The following is a 20310-nucleotide window of genomic DNA, read 5'->3' as shown; positions in this document are numbered from 1 at the left end:
TTCAGAAACCTTTTTTCTTGGTCCATTTTTCTTCTCAATAATACCTATTTATTTCAATATTTAATCATTCCCTTCCTTTCCTGACAAAGTAAAAAAAAAAAAAAATCATTCCAAGTTTGACTCAGATCATCTCATTAGCACAGTGCAAGCAAAGAGAAGACCTGCTAGGTTTGTGCTGGAACCTTGGCACACGAGCCAAATCCAAGAGCAACATCAGCTTGGTCGGCAGGGTCAGGTACCAGTCTCTTACCTCTCTCCAAGAAAAGGAAAAAAAAGGAGGCTCAGGTGGTGCAAACCTTGGTGTTAGTCACTGCAGCAAGCAGATGGATCTCCTTGCATGAATGACTGGGTTTGATTTCTACCCTGTGGAGAGCAGTTTGCTACTTCAGCCAGTAAAAATGTCTCCCCAGAAGAGTAATATTTTTTAAAAACGGAATAACAAAAGCTGATGATATATTACTTAAGGTTGTCTGGATTCAGAAGCCTGAGGCTAATGGTGAAGCCGACAGAACGGCATACAAGTAAATAAATTTATCAGCTGAAAGCATATGTTTTCTTTCAATCTACAGAATGTTGGGCAGAGTTAAGCTTCGCACAGTTATGTCTTGTCTGCATGGTTTACTATAGCAATTTATGGAGTGTCTTTGACTCCACATGAAGACTGACTTTACACACAGGAGTCATTTCATGGAAGTTGATGTGACTGTTGCAAGTTATTGCATCATCAAAGCTTCACAAAATTGACAGAATCTTCCCTTTTGCTACTGAAAACTCAATCTAGTTTAAAAAAATCAAGCTGGGAGCAATATAAAATATTGTTTCCTTTAGGATACTGTCAGAATAGTAGTTTTCTTCTCTGGTTGGGAAGCTCAAAGAGAATATTTGATTTTTTTATCTTTAAGCCCAGCAAATTATTAGTTTGCTGCTAATTAACATAATGGCTGTTCAATATCTCCATTTGCACAAGGAGACTTATTAAAGAGGTTTTGAAATGGCAGAACCTCCCTCTTTTGGCACCTTGTTTCAAATAACCACATGCACAGAAGAGCTTACATACATTTACATATATTTACTTAAGTATAAACACTTATAAGTATGCATACATACACACATACAGACAGCATTAAAAAGTCTAATCTTCCCTTTCTAAGGGTCAGTGCCTGGGTCTAGTTCACAGCCTGGGTGTGCAGAGGCACGACCCTTATCATCCTGCCTGCCAAAAATGTGCTATGGATCTCGTGTCTCCCAAGTGGGTGTTCTTACCCCTTGATCATCAGTTAGGAAGGAGGCAGCTGGACTGGCTTCTCCTCAATAGCATCTGCTAAGTTTGGGAGCAGTTATCAGTTATCTGAACACCACCCTTAGGTGAGAACATCCACCCACCGTGCGCCGTGTTCGTCTCCCCTGCACCACTTTCATTTCTGGCATCGGGTCCCCTCAGCTGCAGCAAAGCCAGGATGTTTCTTTGACACATCAGCAGTGTTGTGATTGGTTTGAGCTTAAAATAGGCCCTGGGAATTAGTGGTATGAAATCATGAAAACTGCAAGTCTCTAAAGTGGGAAACAAATGGATCTTTTTTGAATCAACATCTTTAATTGCTTATGTTTCTGTGCTTTTCTGGTGTTATTCCAAAGAAAATAGTGGATCAAGTTTGAAATTATTTTCCTCTTCCTCATGTGCTGATGAGGTATCATGGGAGATGTACCTGAAAGGAGGCTGCCCCACTGCAACTGAGTCCCAGCTTTGGGGAATAAATGCATTTTACATCCCTGTGCTTCCACATAAGAGCCTCTGGTATTGTCCAAATCGGTGCAGAGAGTGAACAGGGGAAAACAAGGGCAGGGATGAAAAGGAAAGGAACAGATGAAAAAGCATTGATCGGATGTGCTTGTATTAAAAACCCCAACAACTAATAAATACACTGGTCAGATGTTGGGCTCAGATGCACAAAGTCAGCTGTATAACCTTCATAGCTCATGCTATTTAAAAAAATCAAACATTTAGCTCAGACTGCTGAGCCTTATCTAACAAAATTATTTTCATTTTACAACATTTTCTCAGGTTCTTCTGGAAGGTGGCAGCAAGCTTATTTATCAAAAAAACTGGGACAGCTCCCCTGAGAATAAAACAGTCATAGTCCTATCATCTACTGCAGCTTCAGAATGTGCACATACTCTCTTGCTTCTCTGCTGAGCTCAAAAGCCTGGCTGTCTGCACAGCTCACTGAAGCCTTGGATCCCAAGTTCCAGTCCAAAGAAAATTTTTACAGCTGAGTTGCATAATATCCTGACAAACTGTTTATAATGGAAGCACTGACAGATCCTTAACTGTAGGGTTACAAATTCCCCTTTTTCTCCTCATTTCTGTTCACATACTAATATGAATGAATGGCATGGGGAAGAGGGTGATGCAACAAAATGGATGTAACTATATTTTTCAAGGGGGGCTCATGAATATTGTTAATGCGAAAATCAAGATACACAAAAGTGAATCCAAATAAACTGTCTAAGATTTTGGACTGTAATTTAAAATATATATAATTTTTTACAATAAGAACCAAAGCTGTTACAACAGGAGTAATTTAAAGAAGAGAAAACCAGAAAGGAGTGGTTTATTTAGAGCGTGACTTGCTGGGAGATTAATTTAACATAATGTTTTCATAAAAAAGACATTCCAAACCATAACAGCAGCTGCTAATACGGTTCATTTATCGCATAAATGATGTCATCCATTGGGTTATAAAAAAATCTTTCCAAGTAGCGACATCTTCCTCTCCCCCTCAGTCACTGCATCCAAAGCCCAGGGAAGCCAGATTTTTTTCAGCAGACTTCAAAGGACTTGGAGTTCAGATCCACTGTGAGCACAGCGTGATCTCCACAGAGGATAACTGAGGTTTGGAGCAGGTCCAGCGTGGTGGCTGAGTGGTCAGAGCTGTCTGAGCCTTTGCCACATCACACCATCCCCTCCACAGCTCCTCGTGCCTCCCTTGACTATCATCAAAGCAGCAAATCCACCTCTACAAATCTGCCCTTCTCCCCTCATAGTCCCTCTTGGCTGTCATGTTGGTTCTCCCTAGCTGGCACTCACCTCCCACATCCATCCTTTCCCCTGGGAGACTACAGTGGCCTTAGCTTGGCTGTCATCTTTAGGACCTCAGTGCTCTCTGCATCCCCACACTGGGATACAAGTACAACCCCCTGACATCAAAAAAGTCATAGCAGAGTAGAAATTTTCCCATTTTTTGATTTTACCATGAAGACTTGCCAAGAAGAATTGCCCGAGGAGGGGGTTTGATGGTCACAGAGTGACCATGCAGCACACACCAGCCCTCACCCCTGTGTTCTCCCCTCGGCTCCTCACTTGCACTCATGAGATTGCCCCACATCTTAGCAAACTTCAGGTCCTCAAGACAGGTTCTTCTCTTTTTCCTCTTGATTTTAAGAACAGCTGCACACAAACACACACCTGGGGCACCCGCTCTCACCTTTCCTGGAGCACACATGGTCCCGTCCAGCGGAGGCCCTTTCTTTGTTTTGCAGAAATAGGGGTTCTCGGGGTGGCTGCACCACAGTTGCTTGCAGGGATCGAACGTGCGGAACTGAAACGCAAGAAAAATCAGAGTGGATGATGCTCTGAGAGAGTTCCCACTGGAAACTGCAATGGAAGCTGCAGCATGGGGCAGGGGGGGTGGTTTTCTTTCCTAGGTGTAAAATGATTAGCACTGGTTCCTGAGGAACAACGGGATGTCTGTGGATTGAGCATGTTTGACCTTTCACACAGAATCATCAGTGACTTTGAAGTGAGATCCCACCTGCGTGAGATGGAATAAAGTCAGGCAAAAATAGTTTTACACTGGTGACCAAAGGCTGACTGGGCAAGGGAAAAACCATTTTCCCCAGAGTGTAGGACAAACACAGCCTTTTCTTACAGCTTCTCTGAACGGTGCTGCTTCACTTGGCAAACAAAGCAAAAAATCCTTGAGGACCCATGGCAGACAGAAACGAGCTGCTCTGACTGAAGTTCAGGTGTTGTAATCACCTTCTTAGGAGGATGGAAATTTGAGATCAGAACGCTGATCTGATGAATAAATCAGCATTTTATCAATGCAAAGGCTTCTATAGGAGAGGATGAGAATCACCCACCACAAAACATAATGAAACACTGTGTCTGGATATGCTTTTGGCTATTCTGAACAAGGACAACTAGAACGCCTCCATTGCCCAGGCTCTGGAGAATGGGTGTAAGAAAAGATTCTCGTTGGCTGGGACTTTCTTCTAACCCAGCAGCAGTGGGAATTGTGTCAACAGACAATACTAGAGCTGATGCTCTGAAGGTTCTCATCCATTATCTAGAGAGACTGCTTGGCACACATATTCCTGCAGATGGGAATGAAAGCTGAAATGTTATGTGTCAGCAGCTGCCACACCAGTTGAAAATGTCTCTTTCTGTTTAGTATTTTGCCCTGTTTGAGGACCCGAAGGTGGGAGGCACAGCTCAGCTGCAGAAGACTGTTTTCTGAGGCCAATCCACTGAGAATTGCACTAATCTCCCCTTGCTTTAAATTTAGATTTTGCCTCTTGTTTTCCTCATACACAAGAGCCAACCATGTCATCAAGAGCCCTTGCAAGTTGCTTTACTTGCTGTCATACTTATTTTCTCTTGCTAGGTATCAAAATGCATCACACTTTCCATAAAATTGGATCATAAAATCATGCTGCCCTGTGCTAGCACTACAAGATGTGCCAGAAAATCCATCTCCTCCACATCTGGGTGGGAGTTTTGTAGCAAAATAACTAGCTGCCAGCAAGAGGAGGCTTAATAATGCAGCAAGTTTGTTTGCTTGAAGTCTACAGATATTTATGAAACTTTATTTATTATTTATTTCCGTCACTCCAGTTAAAAAAAAAATACAAGATCTATTTCAAATAACATTTTTCAACATTCAGTTGTTAATCCTTGCTTACAGCTAAGGGGACACAACATCTGTCCTTGTGGGCTTCACTACTCTGTCCCTATTAAGGACATTTCAGAGACACTTAGAACCCTCCTGGATGAGAAATAGCAGAAGCCAAAGTTAAGTACTCACAGCTGTGCACATCATGTAGCCCAAACCAAAATCAAACCGGCACTGCTCATTCATGGAGTAGTGAATTCCTGGCAGCTGTGGAAGGGAAGGCCAGTCATGTTCGAAGGGATCATCACGCAGACAATCATAGGAACTGCAACAGGCAAAAATTACAGTAACAGATGGGGCTGTGAGACTTGCACAGTGTTTGTGGTTTCATTGCCTTTTTGTTCCAAACAAAACAGAGCCTACAATTTCTCAGATGCTGGTTGTGAAGAGCAGCTAATATTGCAATTACACTCACATTCAGTTTATCATGTTGTATCCACCTTTAATGGATTCTATATATATTTTTTTTCTGAAGCCCTTCTTTGTAATTTCCATTTAGCTTGCAGGTAAATTCCTATCAGTCTCCAGGCTCCTTATGTGAAAGGAATCAAAGGAAGAATCCATATGAGACCAAGAAGAAAAGAAAGTTTAATTAATTTTCCATTTGTGGAATTTCTTGCTGCCTGCAACTGTCTTTCAAGTGAAGTTTCAAAGGCAGAGGCCAGGATAACCAGCCCAGAGTACCACTAAGCCTGCAGTTTCCCTGTGTCTCACTGAGAAGCAGCAGCTCACTCACAGACTAAGTTTCCTTTCTGTGTGATGAACGTGGAAGTTTCTCCTGTCCTCCTAAGGTGGGACAACAGCCTGTAATATATTAGAATTACAGCTGACCAAGTCACATGGGGGACAGAGGACTGGTGCCAGTATCACCAAATGGTTAACACAGTAAAAGCACTGGTTAATTCACAAGACCAACACAGTCCACAGGATCTCTGAAATGTCTCAGAGTTATTTAACAAACATGAGGACACCATACACGAGTCTGTCCTGGCAATCATTAAGGTTGCCTTGAAGATACCAATAGCTGAAAGCAGAATTTTGAGGTTAGATTTACTTCAAAGCAAACCATCGTTCTGCTTTGTTATAAGACATTTTAAAAATAGTTGTATTTAAAAGAATGTAAAGCAGCCCTCTAGGCCAGATGATTTTTATTTAATGGCTAAAGCTCTGGAGGATCTTGATAATTGAAACAATCACACTTGCCTCACAATATTTTTATTCCTTATTGCCACACCTAAGATATCTGAGATAATAAAAATATGGACAAAAAGACTGACTCATGTTTTCTTCTTGTATTTCTCTGCATTTTTTCCTACTAATTTTCAGGGTTTGCTGCTTATCCTAGTAGTTTGCCCAGATTTTTCTGTACAACTTGCACATAAAAACAAGGGGAAGTTTTTTTTCTGTAAGGAGCAAAACCATGGTCATAAACAATAGAGCTTCTCAGGGAACTCTAGCACAGGTCTAGTGCCTGAAGCATCAAGTCCAAAAGGAAGGCAAGGGGCATGGTTAAAGCTGTTTAAATGACTTTTCATTTAGGTACTTAAAGGAAAAGTAGCAGCTGAAGAACTAATTCTAGAACCATATTCTCTCTTTAGATAACTATTAAAGCCAAAAAAAAAGCCCTGAGGACTTAAAGGGCAGATTTTTGTCTTTAAGCAGCACCATCTTATCATTGACAGGTATCATAAGCAACAAATGGTCCTTGAAGCCAAAAGTGGTATCTGGAAGACAGACACTATGCTCCTGGGTAGCAAAGGCACTTCTCCAGCCAGGGGTTACAGCAGGGAGGGAGGAAAGGTAGCAATGAGATTCACAATAGTGCCTTCTCAACACCCCTGAGAGGACAGTGGATACTCTCTAAATGTCCAGAAAATGAACAGATGTAAATGAAACGCGAACAATTTAAAATGGACTGAAATAAAACTAATTCAGAACTTGTAGTTAGTGGGAAAGAATGTCATTCCTGATGGGTGGGGAGGGGATTCTGTGTTTGTTTTACTCGACTCCACACGAGTAACTAACAAAAGGGCAAAGCACAAACGCTGGGTGAATTGTTCTGACATGCTTCCTAATTAAAGGGGAGAGGCTACTACTGGTAGCTACTCACTGGAGGTATCTGTTCAGCTCCTGCTGGCTGCAGCGGGACCAGTGGAAGCGGTGGAAGGCGGCCTGCACCAGGGGGGCCATGATGCTGCCCAGGCGCACCTCGTCCCCACATCTGTTCCCTTGGCCGTCGTGCTCCATGCCTAAACTGCCCCGCACAGGAGAGACACAGCACAGTTACATCACAGCTGAAAACCCTGAGTGCCCGCCAGTGCTTCCACGTCCCAAAGGCCGCCGGGGGCTAATGGCAGCCCCAGGGGTTGATGGCAGCAGGGTGCTGAAGTCCCGTCACTCTTGCCCGCATGAGCAAAGCCATGAGAAGTCAGAGGGTGAGGCTGAAGCTGGAGAGCTAGTCTGGAAGCACTGACCCTTGAAGGTACTTTCATGCCATTAGGCTAATCCATTTTCAAAAATGCCTTTTCTGGGCTTCTGTGGACATGACATTTGTGAGTTACGACAGCTAAATGAATCCATTTCTGAATTATTGAGCCAGTCCCCCCTCCAGCAGTACTAATTGAAATTTACTCATGCTCCAGTTTGGAGCTATTCAGGAATTCATTTAACTTCTAAAAAAAAAATAAAAATCACACCTTGGCTTAATTCAAAGTATTTTACAACTGTAGACAAGTCCTTTGGAAAAAAGGAAAGACACCACAATGGAAGCTAGTTCAGACAAGCTGCTGCTATTGCCCAGGAGCAATCCCACATTGTTTAAATGTGAAACAGCCTGGAAAGTGTTGGGTGCTTTCTAGAAAATTTCCCCAATTTTTTAAGATTTCTTTTTGGCTTTATTATGAATATGTTTTCTCCTTTCCTTTTTTAGGATCTTATATTGCATTTTTTAATGAGCACTCTTGGACCAACATGGGCAGTATCTGTCCATAGTTAATACAAATTAACAGATTGGGGCTGAATGTGACTTGAGGGATTACAAACATTCTCCAGTGGTATCTCTTTAAAAGCTCCCAGTGTATTCTTTTTAATCCTAATTCAAAAATTCTGGAATCAAATACCATCTGGGTATTAAATCTATGTCCCTGTCTAACTAAGATAGGTTTACAGTGATTTCAATACATTTTGGCACTTTCTTGTTCAAAGCCCTTAATAACTCTGATACAAAAAAGAGAAAGGGCCTTCAGGCTTTCTTAGGGAAGACAGAATAGATTGAAACTGTTCAGAAAAAGCCTTCTGGGAACTGTTGTTCTACCAAGAGAAAATAGGAAATCAGCGGGTATTCTCTGCAAACAGGGAAGTGAAAACGATCTGGGAGAAACCAAAGCTCTGACAACTGCTGCCCAGTCATTGGTTCTAATAACATCAGTCAGTAAAATGATTGCAGATTTTACATGAAATATATAGAACAGTTGTAACCACAGTGCTTGGCACCTCACTCCTATACTGTATTGTTTCCTTTATCTGCAGTAACATATACAGATGACGTGCTTATTTAGTACGGATGGATTGCAAGAATCGTGTGTTCTGCTGGCTCAATGAATTCATGTTTCATCATTATGAGTACTTTACATTTCCACCAGGAGACTACAATACATCATTCAACCTACTCTCACAGCAGTCCTGGAAGACATTTTGGCATTAGTTCTTTTTTCCATTTGAAAATCCCAAAATATAAAACTTACTTAAGATCATAAAGAAAGCTTAGCGAGAGCTGAGACCTGGAACTGGAGTTAACCCTGAATATTAGTTCTTTACATCAACGGCATCTTTCCAATGTCATCAGTATTTCTCTGTATCAAAGACCTTTAAAGGTACAACACAGATGTCCACAGTTCTACTCACACATGTCCAGTTTCGTGAGCCACCACAAATGCAGATGAAAAACCATCTTCATGGTTGAGAGTGCAGCTTCGGACAGGATGACACATCCCAGTGACTGGAGCGTAGCCTGAGAGAAACACCAGGTGTTTCAGAAAATTAACAATATAGAAAGGCAACGTGGTGGGAAGCTCTAGGGCGAACATCTGTCTTTTGTTGTGACACAAGTATAGTTGGAGTGGTCCTTTCAGGAGACCTCTGCCCGCAAACATTTAGCAGTGCTCCCTCATCTATGAAACAGATGTAGCCAGCCTGTTGGACAAATTAAAACTTCCTGGTTCACCAAGAAAACTCTTGTCGCCTCTAGGACCATCCTGCAATTGCTTTTTTCAAGTGCATGAGACAACAGAGGCAAAGGACAGCACATGCTGCTGAGTTACAGCTCAGGAGGAGCTCAGTTCAGTTCCAGCCCTCAGGGCAAAATCCCAGCCCTGTGTTGACAGCAGATCTGGCCAACTCAAAAGGAATGGGAAAGCTCTGAGATTTCTCCTCTCTGGTGAAAAACCTGATCTCACAGGAGGCAGAGCTCTGAAAAAAAAGGAAAAAATGGACAGCACTTGGCCCTGCTGTTCCAGACCTCTGTGTAACAATATTTCTTGGCTGTTAGGCTGTAACACAGCAAAAGCTTTGTAACTTTTTAAACAAAAATCTATTCTTTAATCTTTGGGCATTTCCATTACTGTTTACATACGGATCCCATTTTCTTGGCTTCAGTAAGAGCACAGAAATGATGCAACAAGTAATCAGAAAGAAACGATAAAATAGTAAGTGAAGCAGTTACAGCTGAAACCTATGCAGAGCTCTTGGGGAAAGAAAACACCAACGAAAACCAAGCAAAAGGTAACACAACTAAACTTTGCACGATCAGCCTTGCTCAGTGATAAACACAAATGCAAAACAAACTTGGATGTGCATCTTACCCTGCATGCCTGATGGACCAAAATCCTGCCTCGTGAGGAAGATGGCGTGGTCGTGGTACTCGGCGTGCCCAGTGTCAGGTTTCTGCTGCAGGTAGGCCCAGCGACACACGTTCTCCAGGCTTTGTGAAGGGTTCCCAATCTCTATCAGACTCATAGACTGCACACGTGCAGGGGAAAAAAAAGGACACCAAGAGTTATTTGTTAAAAGCTTGGGCTCCAAGTGTAAAACTAAGCGTGGTTTTTCAGCTGTACTTGAATCATTACTTTCAGAAATGGACTTTTTCGATGACTGCCTTTTAAACTGCATTTTCTTTAAACCATTACGCATGTGAAGATCATTCAGAGGGTAGAACATATAACTGTAGCAGCCATAAGTAGCAGCAGCCCATTCTGTCTGATATAACTGGTGTGCCATTCTCCATATAAACCACACATTACATGGGTGGTGTGCTGACACAGCTTGGCCAGCTCAAATGGTCTGACATGTTAGATGAGGTGCAAAGGACAATTTTCTTGAACAAGAAAAAGTATTTTAAAATCCAACTACTACATTTGCCTTTTTTTTTTTTTTTTTTGCAATAGTACTTTTGTAAGAATTCTCAGCTTATTCTACTTAATATTGTGTACAGCTTAGACTTTAGAAAGCTTATTGGATGTGGGATGCTATAAAATGTATGACTAATTGACCTGTCCCAGGCCTTCCAGGATTTTTAAGAACTACATATGTGAACCCTGGCTTTTCATTTGCAAAAATTATATTACCATGACAACACTGTAATCATAACACAAACCACTACAGTTTAGATGCTATACTCTAATGCAAGTATTTGTCATTCCAAAATACTTAATGGAGAGCAAAACCTACCCTAGGCCAAAAATAAGAGAGAAGTAATATAATTCGTGTTTAAATACAGATGAATTTGACGTGTCCTCTAATTGAGTGCATGATGGAGTACAGAGAATATTGACTACATGAAACCGAAAATCCTCAAAGGGTTGTGGAAGAACAACTGGAATTGATAAAAGAAGTGTCTGCCAAACTGAGGTCTGATTTTGGCAAAACTAAGATATTAGAATTCTGCAAATGTTCAGAAAAACAAATTAATAAACCAAATAGAGGCTCAGTTTGGATTCTGATACCACTGCGGAATGAAAAAGTTGTAACATAATCCTATGCTGGATCATACTGCTTCCAGCCATCATTCCCTTGGAAATTGAACTAATAACTGTATTTTCAATGGCGGGACAGTTGTGGTGCCTTTATTGCATTTTTGTATATTTATAAGAACAGACTTAAACAAACTTTGAGTCACTATTACAGGGCAAAATCCTGGCTCTTCAAGCAAAAATCCTAGTCAGTTAAACAGAGTTTGACCATTGCTGAGGTCTTCAATAACATCCATCAGTGGTTAACCAAAAACAAACAAGCAAACAAACACAAAACCTATCTGCATCATCTCCACTGTTCTCATTTCTCCAAAGCCACACAAAAGAGATCAATCCCGTCAAGGAGCTCAGTGAGAAATCTAACTGCAAGACTCAAAAAGCAAAGAATGTTGTAAAATGAAGTTGAGGAGTCTCCAGTCGTGTCCTGTTTGCTAATAGTTCCTTATCTCACAATGACCTCCCTCGGTACATTGTACCAAACAAAAATCATTAGGTCTTATAAGATGCATTGATCAGAAAACAAAGAAAAAATGCACACTATCAACATGTTCTTTCTTTAAGAATATCCAATTATTTGAAAAGAAATCTCTGACCAAAACACTGATTTTAGTTTGTTTCCAAGCAAATGAAAGGAGCACCAACCAGTTAATGTGGAGCATTGTGAGGGGTTTGCATCCAGCCCAGTGGGGAAAATGAAGAAAACCCCTTTGGCTTCGTAGGGGAAGCTGAGAAAAAACAAGTCTATAATACATTTCAGTTGACCCAATTTCTTTGCCAATGACACAATTTTAACATCAGAAATTTGGCACATAAAATTGAGCCTTACTGCTCTTTAAGTTGGGAAACGAGGCATCCAGTAGGAAATCCATTATTTTGAGTGTCCATGTCCTACAAATGTAAACAGCGAGTTGAGGTCCTGTGTCAGTGAGGAGGACTTGCAAAGAGTGAGAGGGAAAAATTCAGTTCTACCTGCTGAGTACTCAAAGTCCACTGAGGATTCGAGTCATTTGGCCACTAATCCCTTGTCTTTCCTCACAGTAATGTAACAGCCCGAAAAGAGAAACCCATTTGATTCCTAGCAAATTTTCACCTGAACTCCCACTTTCTGCAATTTGCCAAGGGCTTTCAAATCAGAAAGGCTGCAACAGTACTAACAGCAAATCCTGCATGGCCAGAGAACCATCAATCTGACAGTGAGTCAGCCTCACTGGGCTATGAAACTGCTCTGGCTGCAGCCAAACAACCACATATACCATGGTCGTCTCCTGATAGTAGGGAACGTGATGTCCAGGGAAGGGAATTAGTGTTTCCCTCTATATAACTTCCAAGGCTCCAGTGGTCTTTGGATCAGAGATTTCCTAAGCCAAATATGCCTTTATATTGCATTTTTATCTGCTTTTCCAGCTGCCTTGCCTTTACAGATAAATGCAGCTGTCCTGCAAGAAAGGAGCTCAGGAAATCATGGGACCCAGCAGAGCTTGTTAGTAGACAGGGCAGATGTCATATGTTTTGGAAGGATGTTGTCCAAAAAGTTACTCTTGTAGAGATGTCAGATAACACTTGATAGTATTTACTGTTGGAAGGCAATGGGGAGCTTTCATCAGACTCAAGAAAGCCCAACCCCTTATTAAATGGACAAAGCAAAAGGAGAAGGAGGACAAGAGATGAGCTGTGTACAGTAATAAGGACTGTAAGGTAAAATCCCTCTTTGTCACACTGCAAACAGAGAAAGTTTGGGGGCCAGCAGGCTGCACATGGAGAAGAGGTGTAGGTGTTACTGTTGGCCAGGAAAGGGCCTGCATTGCCAGGAACACGCAGGTCCTGCAGCTGGCTGGGAGCTCAGACCTGGCTGGGAAGGACCTCTTTCCAAACAGGACAGCAGGCCTGTGGAGAGCATTACTCAGCTGATCAGCAGGAAAACTGCCAATGGAAAGAGAAACTTTCCTTCTCACAGCAAGAAAGGCAAAAAAATCTCTGAACTGCTGATGGAAACAGATGGAAGTGTTGGCCAAGAAGTGAAAAGGGCTCAGCTGGGAGAACATCCCCCAGGCAAGGAGACACCACAGAGAGTTATGAGGAGAATCTGCCCTAGCGAATCAGCTGAAGCCCTTTCTCTGAGAAACTCAACATCAACCAATGCTTTCCATTTGCCTTCCTTTTTTGATTCTGCCTTCTGTTCTTCTTCACTCCCTTCCTTAGATGGAAGCAGCAGAAAAAAACTAAAAAAAAAAAATAGAAGACAACTGAGCTGCAACTACTATTCATACAGAGAGGCAAAGAAGGGCATTGAAAAAGTGTTGAGAGTCACTAGAGAGGTCTTTGAGCCTTCTTTGCCATCTGTCTTGTCCTTTGGGAAGTTATCAGTGTGATGTTCAGTTCTCTCGTATGAAGACACTGAAGAACAAGTCACTCATGAAGCTGACTGAAAGGTCCTTCAGATACTTGTGGGGATTGTTGGACAAGCGAGAAATATGAGATTTTTTTTTTCTTTAACAATTTCAAAGTCATCTTAGAAGAAATCTGCAAATTCAGACTATGTTCTACCCAAACCTTTCAAGAATGTTCAAGCTGCCAGCCCACGTGAAAGACAGACAAGTATCACCACAAAATGGCAGCTCCCCTTAATGAACTGTTTTATTTATCTGCCATTTGGCATCACTGGGTACAAGCTTGCAAGGGTGTTGATTAGCAGGTACTTGATGATAAGAACATAAGAAATTTAGTCTTGTCAGAACCTTTCCTAACTCATCCATTAGGTGGTGCTCCAAGAGTACCAACGGAGAAGGCTTTGCAGCTCTTTAGTAGCTCCAGGAGGAGCAGAAATTTGTTTAACATGATAGGCTTCAAACTATGGTAGCAAAAGTTGGACCAGAGCAGTGCACACATTCGGGAAACAATTTAACATATGTCTTTCCCTTCTTGAATGTGTAAAGTCTCTGCAAAACACACTGTTTACATTGCTTCTACTTGGCACTCCTATTGTTCATTGGATATTGGATTAGATCTCCTATATTCTTCTCTGATCCTGAACAAGACAAGGAAAAAATAAATAAATACAATTATTGAGTGTCCATGGTAACTGAACTAACAAAAATAGCTCATTCAGCAAACTGTCATTTCGCATTCAAAGGATTTGTAAAGCTTTCTTATGGCAGCAGTTTGTAAACATTTTTCAGTCTCTAATTCTGTATAAATGTAAGCAGATCAGGAATACAAAGTACTGTTTATGTTAGCAGCCAGCTCCACATTCTTCAAGGTCCCAACAAAACACATTAGGAAATTATAAGCTATGAGTCTAATACATAAATAAGGGAATTCAACAATTCACCCAGATAAAAAACAGGAGGGACAATATCTCTTCTCTTTATCCCTACCCTAAGCATATGAAAACAGTGCAAAAACATGAACAGCAGCCAAAATGCTGTATAATAAGTAGGTTCTGGCCTTGCAACTCAGTTCAACTCAGCCTGTGCAGAACTGGTTTGGCCACACTGGAGATGGCCAAATGCTGGGGTCAACAACTCCATCTTCAGACACATTTGTGTAGCACACTGCAAGATCAGGGCTTGATTCCTGCTGATTCTTTCAGGTCTTCTGCATCTACCAATGTCAGTGGAAAACTAAGATACTCAGTTCACATCAGTGACCTTCTAATACAAGGAGAGGCTGGAGAAGAAGAGGCTGGAGAAACTCTCAACGTATATAAGTAGCTACTGGGCAGGGAATAAAGATGACCGAGACAGAGTCTTCTCATTAGTATCCAGAGAAAGGACAAGAGGCAACGGGCAAGAAAAAAAGCCTTTAGGAGTGTTGCTGTAGTTTTACTCTAAAAATGGCCAAACACTGGGAAGGGTTGCCCAGAGAGACTATGAAGTCTCTGGAAATATTCAAAATACAGCTGGGCAAGGTCCCGAACAAGCTGCTCCAAATGACCTTGTGTTGAGCAGGGGAATTGGACTAGATGATGCCCAGAGGTCCATTCCAAGTACAGCTGTTCTGTGACCATAATGTGCAGCTAAGAACCTCCTTGCATTGCCAGGCACAAATGCTCTCAGCCAGAGTTTTGGCATTTTCCTGGGAAAAGTGGAGATAGGTGGAGGCACTCATCCCTTTCCCTCCATCCAGAGCCAACAGCAAAATGGTAAGGATGAACACCAGATTTAAGGGGTCAACCTGGTTTGGCCTCCCACTGGGAAACAGAGAGAAGAAACTGATTCAGATCAAAGCAGCACTTTCCATCCTGGCTGAACCAAGAACATCTTCCTTGCTTGTATTGAGCTTAGACATGAAAAGGTCAGATGGCAGAGATAAAGAGAGCATCATTTTATGAAAATATCAAAGGTAAAATCTTGTCCCGAATGAAGGCAGCAGGAGCTCTGCTAACATCTCAGATATACACAGTTGAAAAATCCTTCTCAGTTAACCGTCCTGTCCTGTGAGATTTTAGGCATCCAGCCCACAGTACCTTCTTCCTGACCTGCCATCTTAAAGCCATTTGGATTTTCTTCCCTCCCCTAATCTTTTTGAAAGGCTCTCTGCCTTGGTAGTCAGGTTCCTCTTTCAATTTGACCAAGGTAACACACAGCCAGAGTCCAACCACTCATTCTGGGGCCAACACTGGTTTATAGCTTACGTGGCTTTTCTCTCCTTACTAGTTGCACTTCCAGATGAGTGTGGAGCAGACACACCATCTCTCAGCCTATCCCACCCTGCTCCAGCCTGAATACAGGTGGCTCCAGCAGTGCATGTTGCTCCAAAGGAGAGTTCAGGGGTTCCTGCACTGCATCATCCGCATTTCCCGAGAAATAACCCTCACAAATTCTCAGGTGGCTGCAGTTATTAAACCCCTGCAGTTCCTGCAAAACTCTGATTTTTTTTCATTAATCACTGTATTAATTACACCCATCCCAGCTAATGTGTGTGCTTTTCCCTGTGCTGTGCAAGGCCAGCTCATCTGCACACAGAGTCACCATTGTCATTGGACAGAGCGTGGGGCTGGAGCCAGGAATTTATGAGGTTTTATCCCCAGCCTGCCAGTGGCCTTCCGTGTGGCCTTGGAAAATAACTCTTAACATCGTTGTTTTTTTAGCTGTGAAGTGGGAATAATAATCTTTATTCGTCCACCTCTATGAGGCGATGAGAGGATTTTATGCAGTGCTCAGGATTTAAATGTTTCCAAACAAATTTTATAATAACCAGTCAGGATTTTTTAAATGCATTCTCAGTTCATCTCTTGCCACCTCCTCTGCACTTGGTGATCGTGGTTGCTCTGCTTATTTCCCTCAGTATCCTAGAGCTAGCTGGATTACAGAGCCCTTACAACCAAAATAGGTCTAAGTGGAATAATTTGCCCAAACATTGAATTATATTAATCTCAAATGTATCCACAGCTTCCAAAATTTGGAACCAATCTTCCTACTACTGAAGTCAAAAAGGCAGAAGCGAGGCAGCTCATCTTTTTCCCATTTGAATTAAAATGCACTGCATGTACCCTGTTTACTTATTTGCAGTATCCCATCCCATCAAAAGAGCCTGGGACTTTGGGAGTCAATGTCAAGAAAACACAGAGATTTCCATGGGGGAAGCAGCCTTTGCAGAACACATTTTTCTATCCTAATGGTGGAATTGATAAATGAGTGGGCAGCAGCCAGGCATGGCTGAAGCCTTCACATCAGTCCCTCTGGTACATCATCGGTTTGAAGTACTGAGAGAAGAGTGGGGAGTCAGGGAAGGGCTGGTGGCTCCTGCAAACCTACCCCAGCCACAGCCCAGCCACACTCTACCTGCTCCCCAAACACACCACCCAAGCCTGGTGCTCCTTGGCAGGGCTCAACCTGCCATATCCTCGAAGTCCAGAGGTGATAACTCACAAAGTCCTAGTTCAGTAAAACCATGTCAGATCTCTTGAATTTGTCCCTGAAGTAATTTCAGCATGTGATCACAGAGTAATGTCTTCCATTTTTTCACCCTACCAGGGCAATTAATGCAATTCCTGAAAATATTGAAACTTCTGAATGTACAGTTGCCTGTGTTTGAGAACATTAAAAAATAAGTACATTTGAAGGAGTGAAGTACCTTCAAGCAAGAACCAGTGAAAGGTTGGTTGCTATGCAACTCAAGTATTGTCCCTATTATTCTTATCAACAGATGATATATTGTATAAAATAATATAATCCTCTAAAAAAACCCCACAATACAGTAGAAGGCTTCTCAGGGGTGGAGAATTGGCAACAACTGAGAGTGCTGTCATAAAACTGACGTTGATGGTACATACTTCATCAATTACAGAACCATAATGTAATTATTATGATTATTTAAATGGCACCCTTGATAATATATATAAATTGCCTGCAGTGAAGCAAATGAATCTGAAGATATCAGCTCCATGCTTTCAAAAGAAATCTTACTCAAACAAGACTGGGATAATATTTTCATACTGTGAAGCCAACCAGGCTGCTTCATTCATGCACTGCCTTAACTTGCACATGGAAGAAACTTGCATTTCTTTTATTATGTACTTTGAATATATATTCCTGAAAAATTGTTAATACTGATATGTGGGATAGTAAAGTATTGAAGGCTTTGTTCTAATTCCTCAGAACAAGTTATGAAAGTAAGAACGATACACCTTTTCTCTCTGCTTTTCCACTGCTAAATAATCCCAAACCTCTGAGGAGAAATCTCCTCACCTTCTACTCCCCAGTACTAGTCCTCTGATCAGGAGCTTTAAAAACATAAACATAAAGGAATGTATTCTTATACAGCCATGGCGTGCAAGTCCCCACACCGTAGAGTAGAGGAGCTTTGAAATTATATCTTTTACATACTTTTTACTTTTTTCAGAAAGCTTTCATGTAAATAAAAATCAGATATAGAAATGCAAGAAAAATTATCTTCTTGGCTATATAGGGCAAGCTTGTGACAGTGGAATTATGACACCTTATGGCCTTCTGAAACCAGCAGGACAGCTCAGAAGCTACAACATTGTCCACTGCAGATTATGGATTTAGAATCCCCAAGCAGAGCATCCAGAAGCAGATTACACAGTGCTACCTGCAACTGCTGCTTTTGTGATGTGGCCAAAGACCCACCATGAAGTGATGGCTTCTGTCCTCCACCCCACTCTCCTCTCTAAAGAAGATTAATATGAAGTTGATAACTTTCAAATTATAAGTGGACAAGTCTTTGCTCTTCACAAGAAAATAAAGATTCTTAAAATTGAATGAAGACTGCTGTAGTTACTGTTTGCCATCAGAAAAATGGCAAAGTTATCAGAGTTCAGACTGGTACAGATTTATAGAGCTAAAGATAGACACACATAACAATTATGAAATACCCAGGAACTAAAGACTGCAAAGAAGTGACTAGCCCATGTACTGATTCTGTTGGCTTCCACCAATATTACAACCTCAGATTTTTATGAGATTTGTCAATCTGCAATCCCTCTAATTGTTGCTGTTACAGCAATCACAAAGATATTTCAATTATTTTGTAATTCAATGTTAACTACACACACCATGAACTTTCGGTCACAAAATGGCAAATATGACCTTTTTTACCTTTTATTTTAGGACATACACCTGATTAAGCTTATCCAGAGCATGTAACTTCATCATCACCTACATCACTGCAGGAAAAGCAGAGATGAATTCCTGTGTTTAGCTCTCAGATGGGGAAGCTCCAATAAAAAAAATTAACCCAAATCCAGGTAACCAGTCTCCAGCAGAGTCCAGACTAAACCTCAGAGCTCCCTCATTTGCACCAGAGAGGAAAATTCTCAGCTGATATTGAGCAAGGTAAATGGGTGAATGTCAGTGGAGCTTCACCACTGACACATCTGCACCGGCTTTTTGCCAATAGCATTCCAGCAACTTCCACAAACAGACACGGTCTTCCAGAACCCAGAAGAACTACATGAACATGCAAATGCCAGCAACTCCAGTCACAGGACGGTGCCTTAGACTTTAACACTCTTCTTTGAGCAGCTGGGCATGCTGCTGTGTTAGAGAGCACTAAAATCACACGTCCTTAACCAAAGCATTTATCAACAGACTTGAAACGCCCTCTTCCTGTTTCCATGGAATTTGATGTTGATGTGGCAATAATAGGGCACAGGTACTGAACTGATCAATACTTTCGAAATGCATTTAACATTTTGTTTCTCTGTACTCAAGTTTTGCCTGTGGAGTAACCCCTTCCATAGGAACAGTGAAAGAAAAAACACTTAATATTCTTTATTACAGATTTGATCTGCAGAGCTCTTGCCTTCTGGCCCCTATTCCACAGAACTCCCATTTAACTTTAAGTACATGTATAGTCCCACTGATAATAAGCACAAGTATAAATGAGTTCTTAGAAAGAGGCTGTAGCCCTCAGCATCTTGCAGAACTGATCTTGTTTTTATTGTCACTTACATACACTTCTACCAGAACACCTTGTGTTTTCTTTAGGAACCAAAATGCTCTCTATGTTTTGTGGATTGTTCCAAACAAATCTGAAAATACAGACTGCCACAACTAAGCAACAACTTCAAATGAGAAAGGGAAAACCCAGAAGAAACTGAAATTATTTGAAATGTGAAACTCAAATGGTAAACAAATATATATAAACATAAAAGATCTTTATATTCATAGACTGGTAAAGACAATATATGAATTACAATGCAAAACCAATACAAGTCACCATTAACTACACTGTTCATAAACAAATGAAGTTTATAGATATTGATATTCTCCATTTAAATTAACCTTTACTTACCTTGCCATAGCTCAGCAGGATTATCCTCACCAAGACAACGTTAATGTGAGCGCCAAGGGACTCATCATGATAAATTTCATTAACCTGCAAAAGAGTTCAGCACTTTAATGATGGTACTGGCAGCAAGTGACTACGAAAGCAGTGATACAGCAGTACCTTTTATGCTTTGTCATTAGTCCAGAGACCAGTTTGTGTTCATATATAAAACATGAAGAACCCCACTAATGCGAGAGGGAACGTTCTCTCTTCCAGGCTCTGTTGTAGCCTCCCAACAGGTCATAATTCAAGAAATCATTTAAGATCAACACATAATTGGAGACTGACAGATTAACAGGTACATAAGCACCAGCCTAAATGGACTTGGAGGTATCATGATGCACCTACATGATGCAGCAGAGCTGACCCGTGTGTGCCTGCTGGAGCCTGGAGCACAGTCATCCAGGCAGAATCCCAAATATCTCTCTGCTGGGCAGGACTATAGGTGGAGAAGGGGACAGTGAGCAGAGGAACAGAACTTCTCTCCCAAGAGCAATTCACTGAACCAGCTCAGCTGCACCCTGCAACTCTTCCAC

At 41.5% G+C, this 20310-nt stretch overlaps 1 protein-coding gene across 1 annotated transcript in view; it reads right to left on the bottom strand.

Annotated features, from left to right (window-relative positions):
- ADAMTS2 (ADAM metallopeptidase with thrombospondin type 1 motif 2) overlaps nt 1–20310 on the bottom strand; it is a 170540-nt gene that overhangs the window by 24230 nt on the left and 126000 nt on the right. The window contains exons 5-10 of the mRNA XM_032703046.1: nt 19739–19822; nt 9815–9971; nt 8859–8964; nt 7066–7209; nt 5088–5220; nt 3486–3599 (exon numbers count right to left, since the gene is read on the bottom strand). Coding sequence (XP_032558937.1) covers nt 3486–3599; nt 5088–5220; nt 7066–7209; nt 8859–8964; nt 9815–9971; nt 19739–19822 — 738 coding nt within the window. The remainder of the gene's footprint in view (nt 1–3485; nt 3600–5087; nt 5221–7065; nt 7210–8858; nt 8965–9814; nt 9972–19738; nt 19823–20310) is intronic.

This window comes from Chiroxiphia lanceolata, chromosome 15 (genome assembly GCF_009829145.1).
Source record: "Chiroxiphia lanceolata isolate bChiLan1 chromosome 15, bChiLan1.pri, whole genome shotgun sequence".
Lineage (NCBI taxonomy): Eukaryota > Metazoa > Chordata > Aves > Passeriformes > Pipridae > Chiroxiphia > Chiroxiphia lanceolata.
Note: the sequence above shows the minus strand (reverse complement) of the source record. Positions and strands in the feature narration are given on the sequence as shown.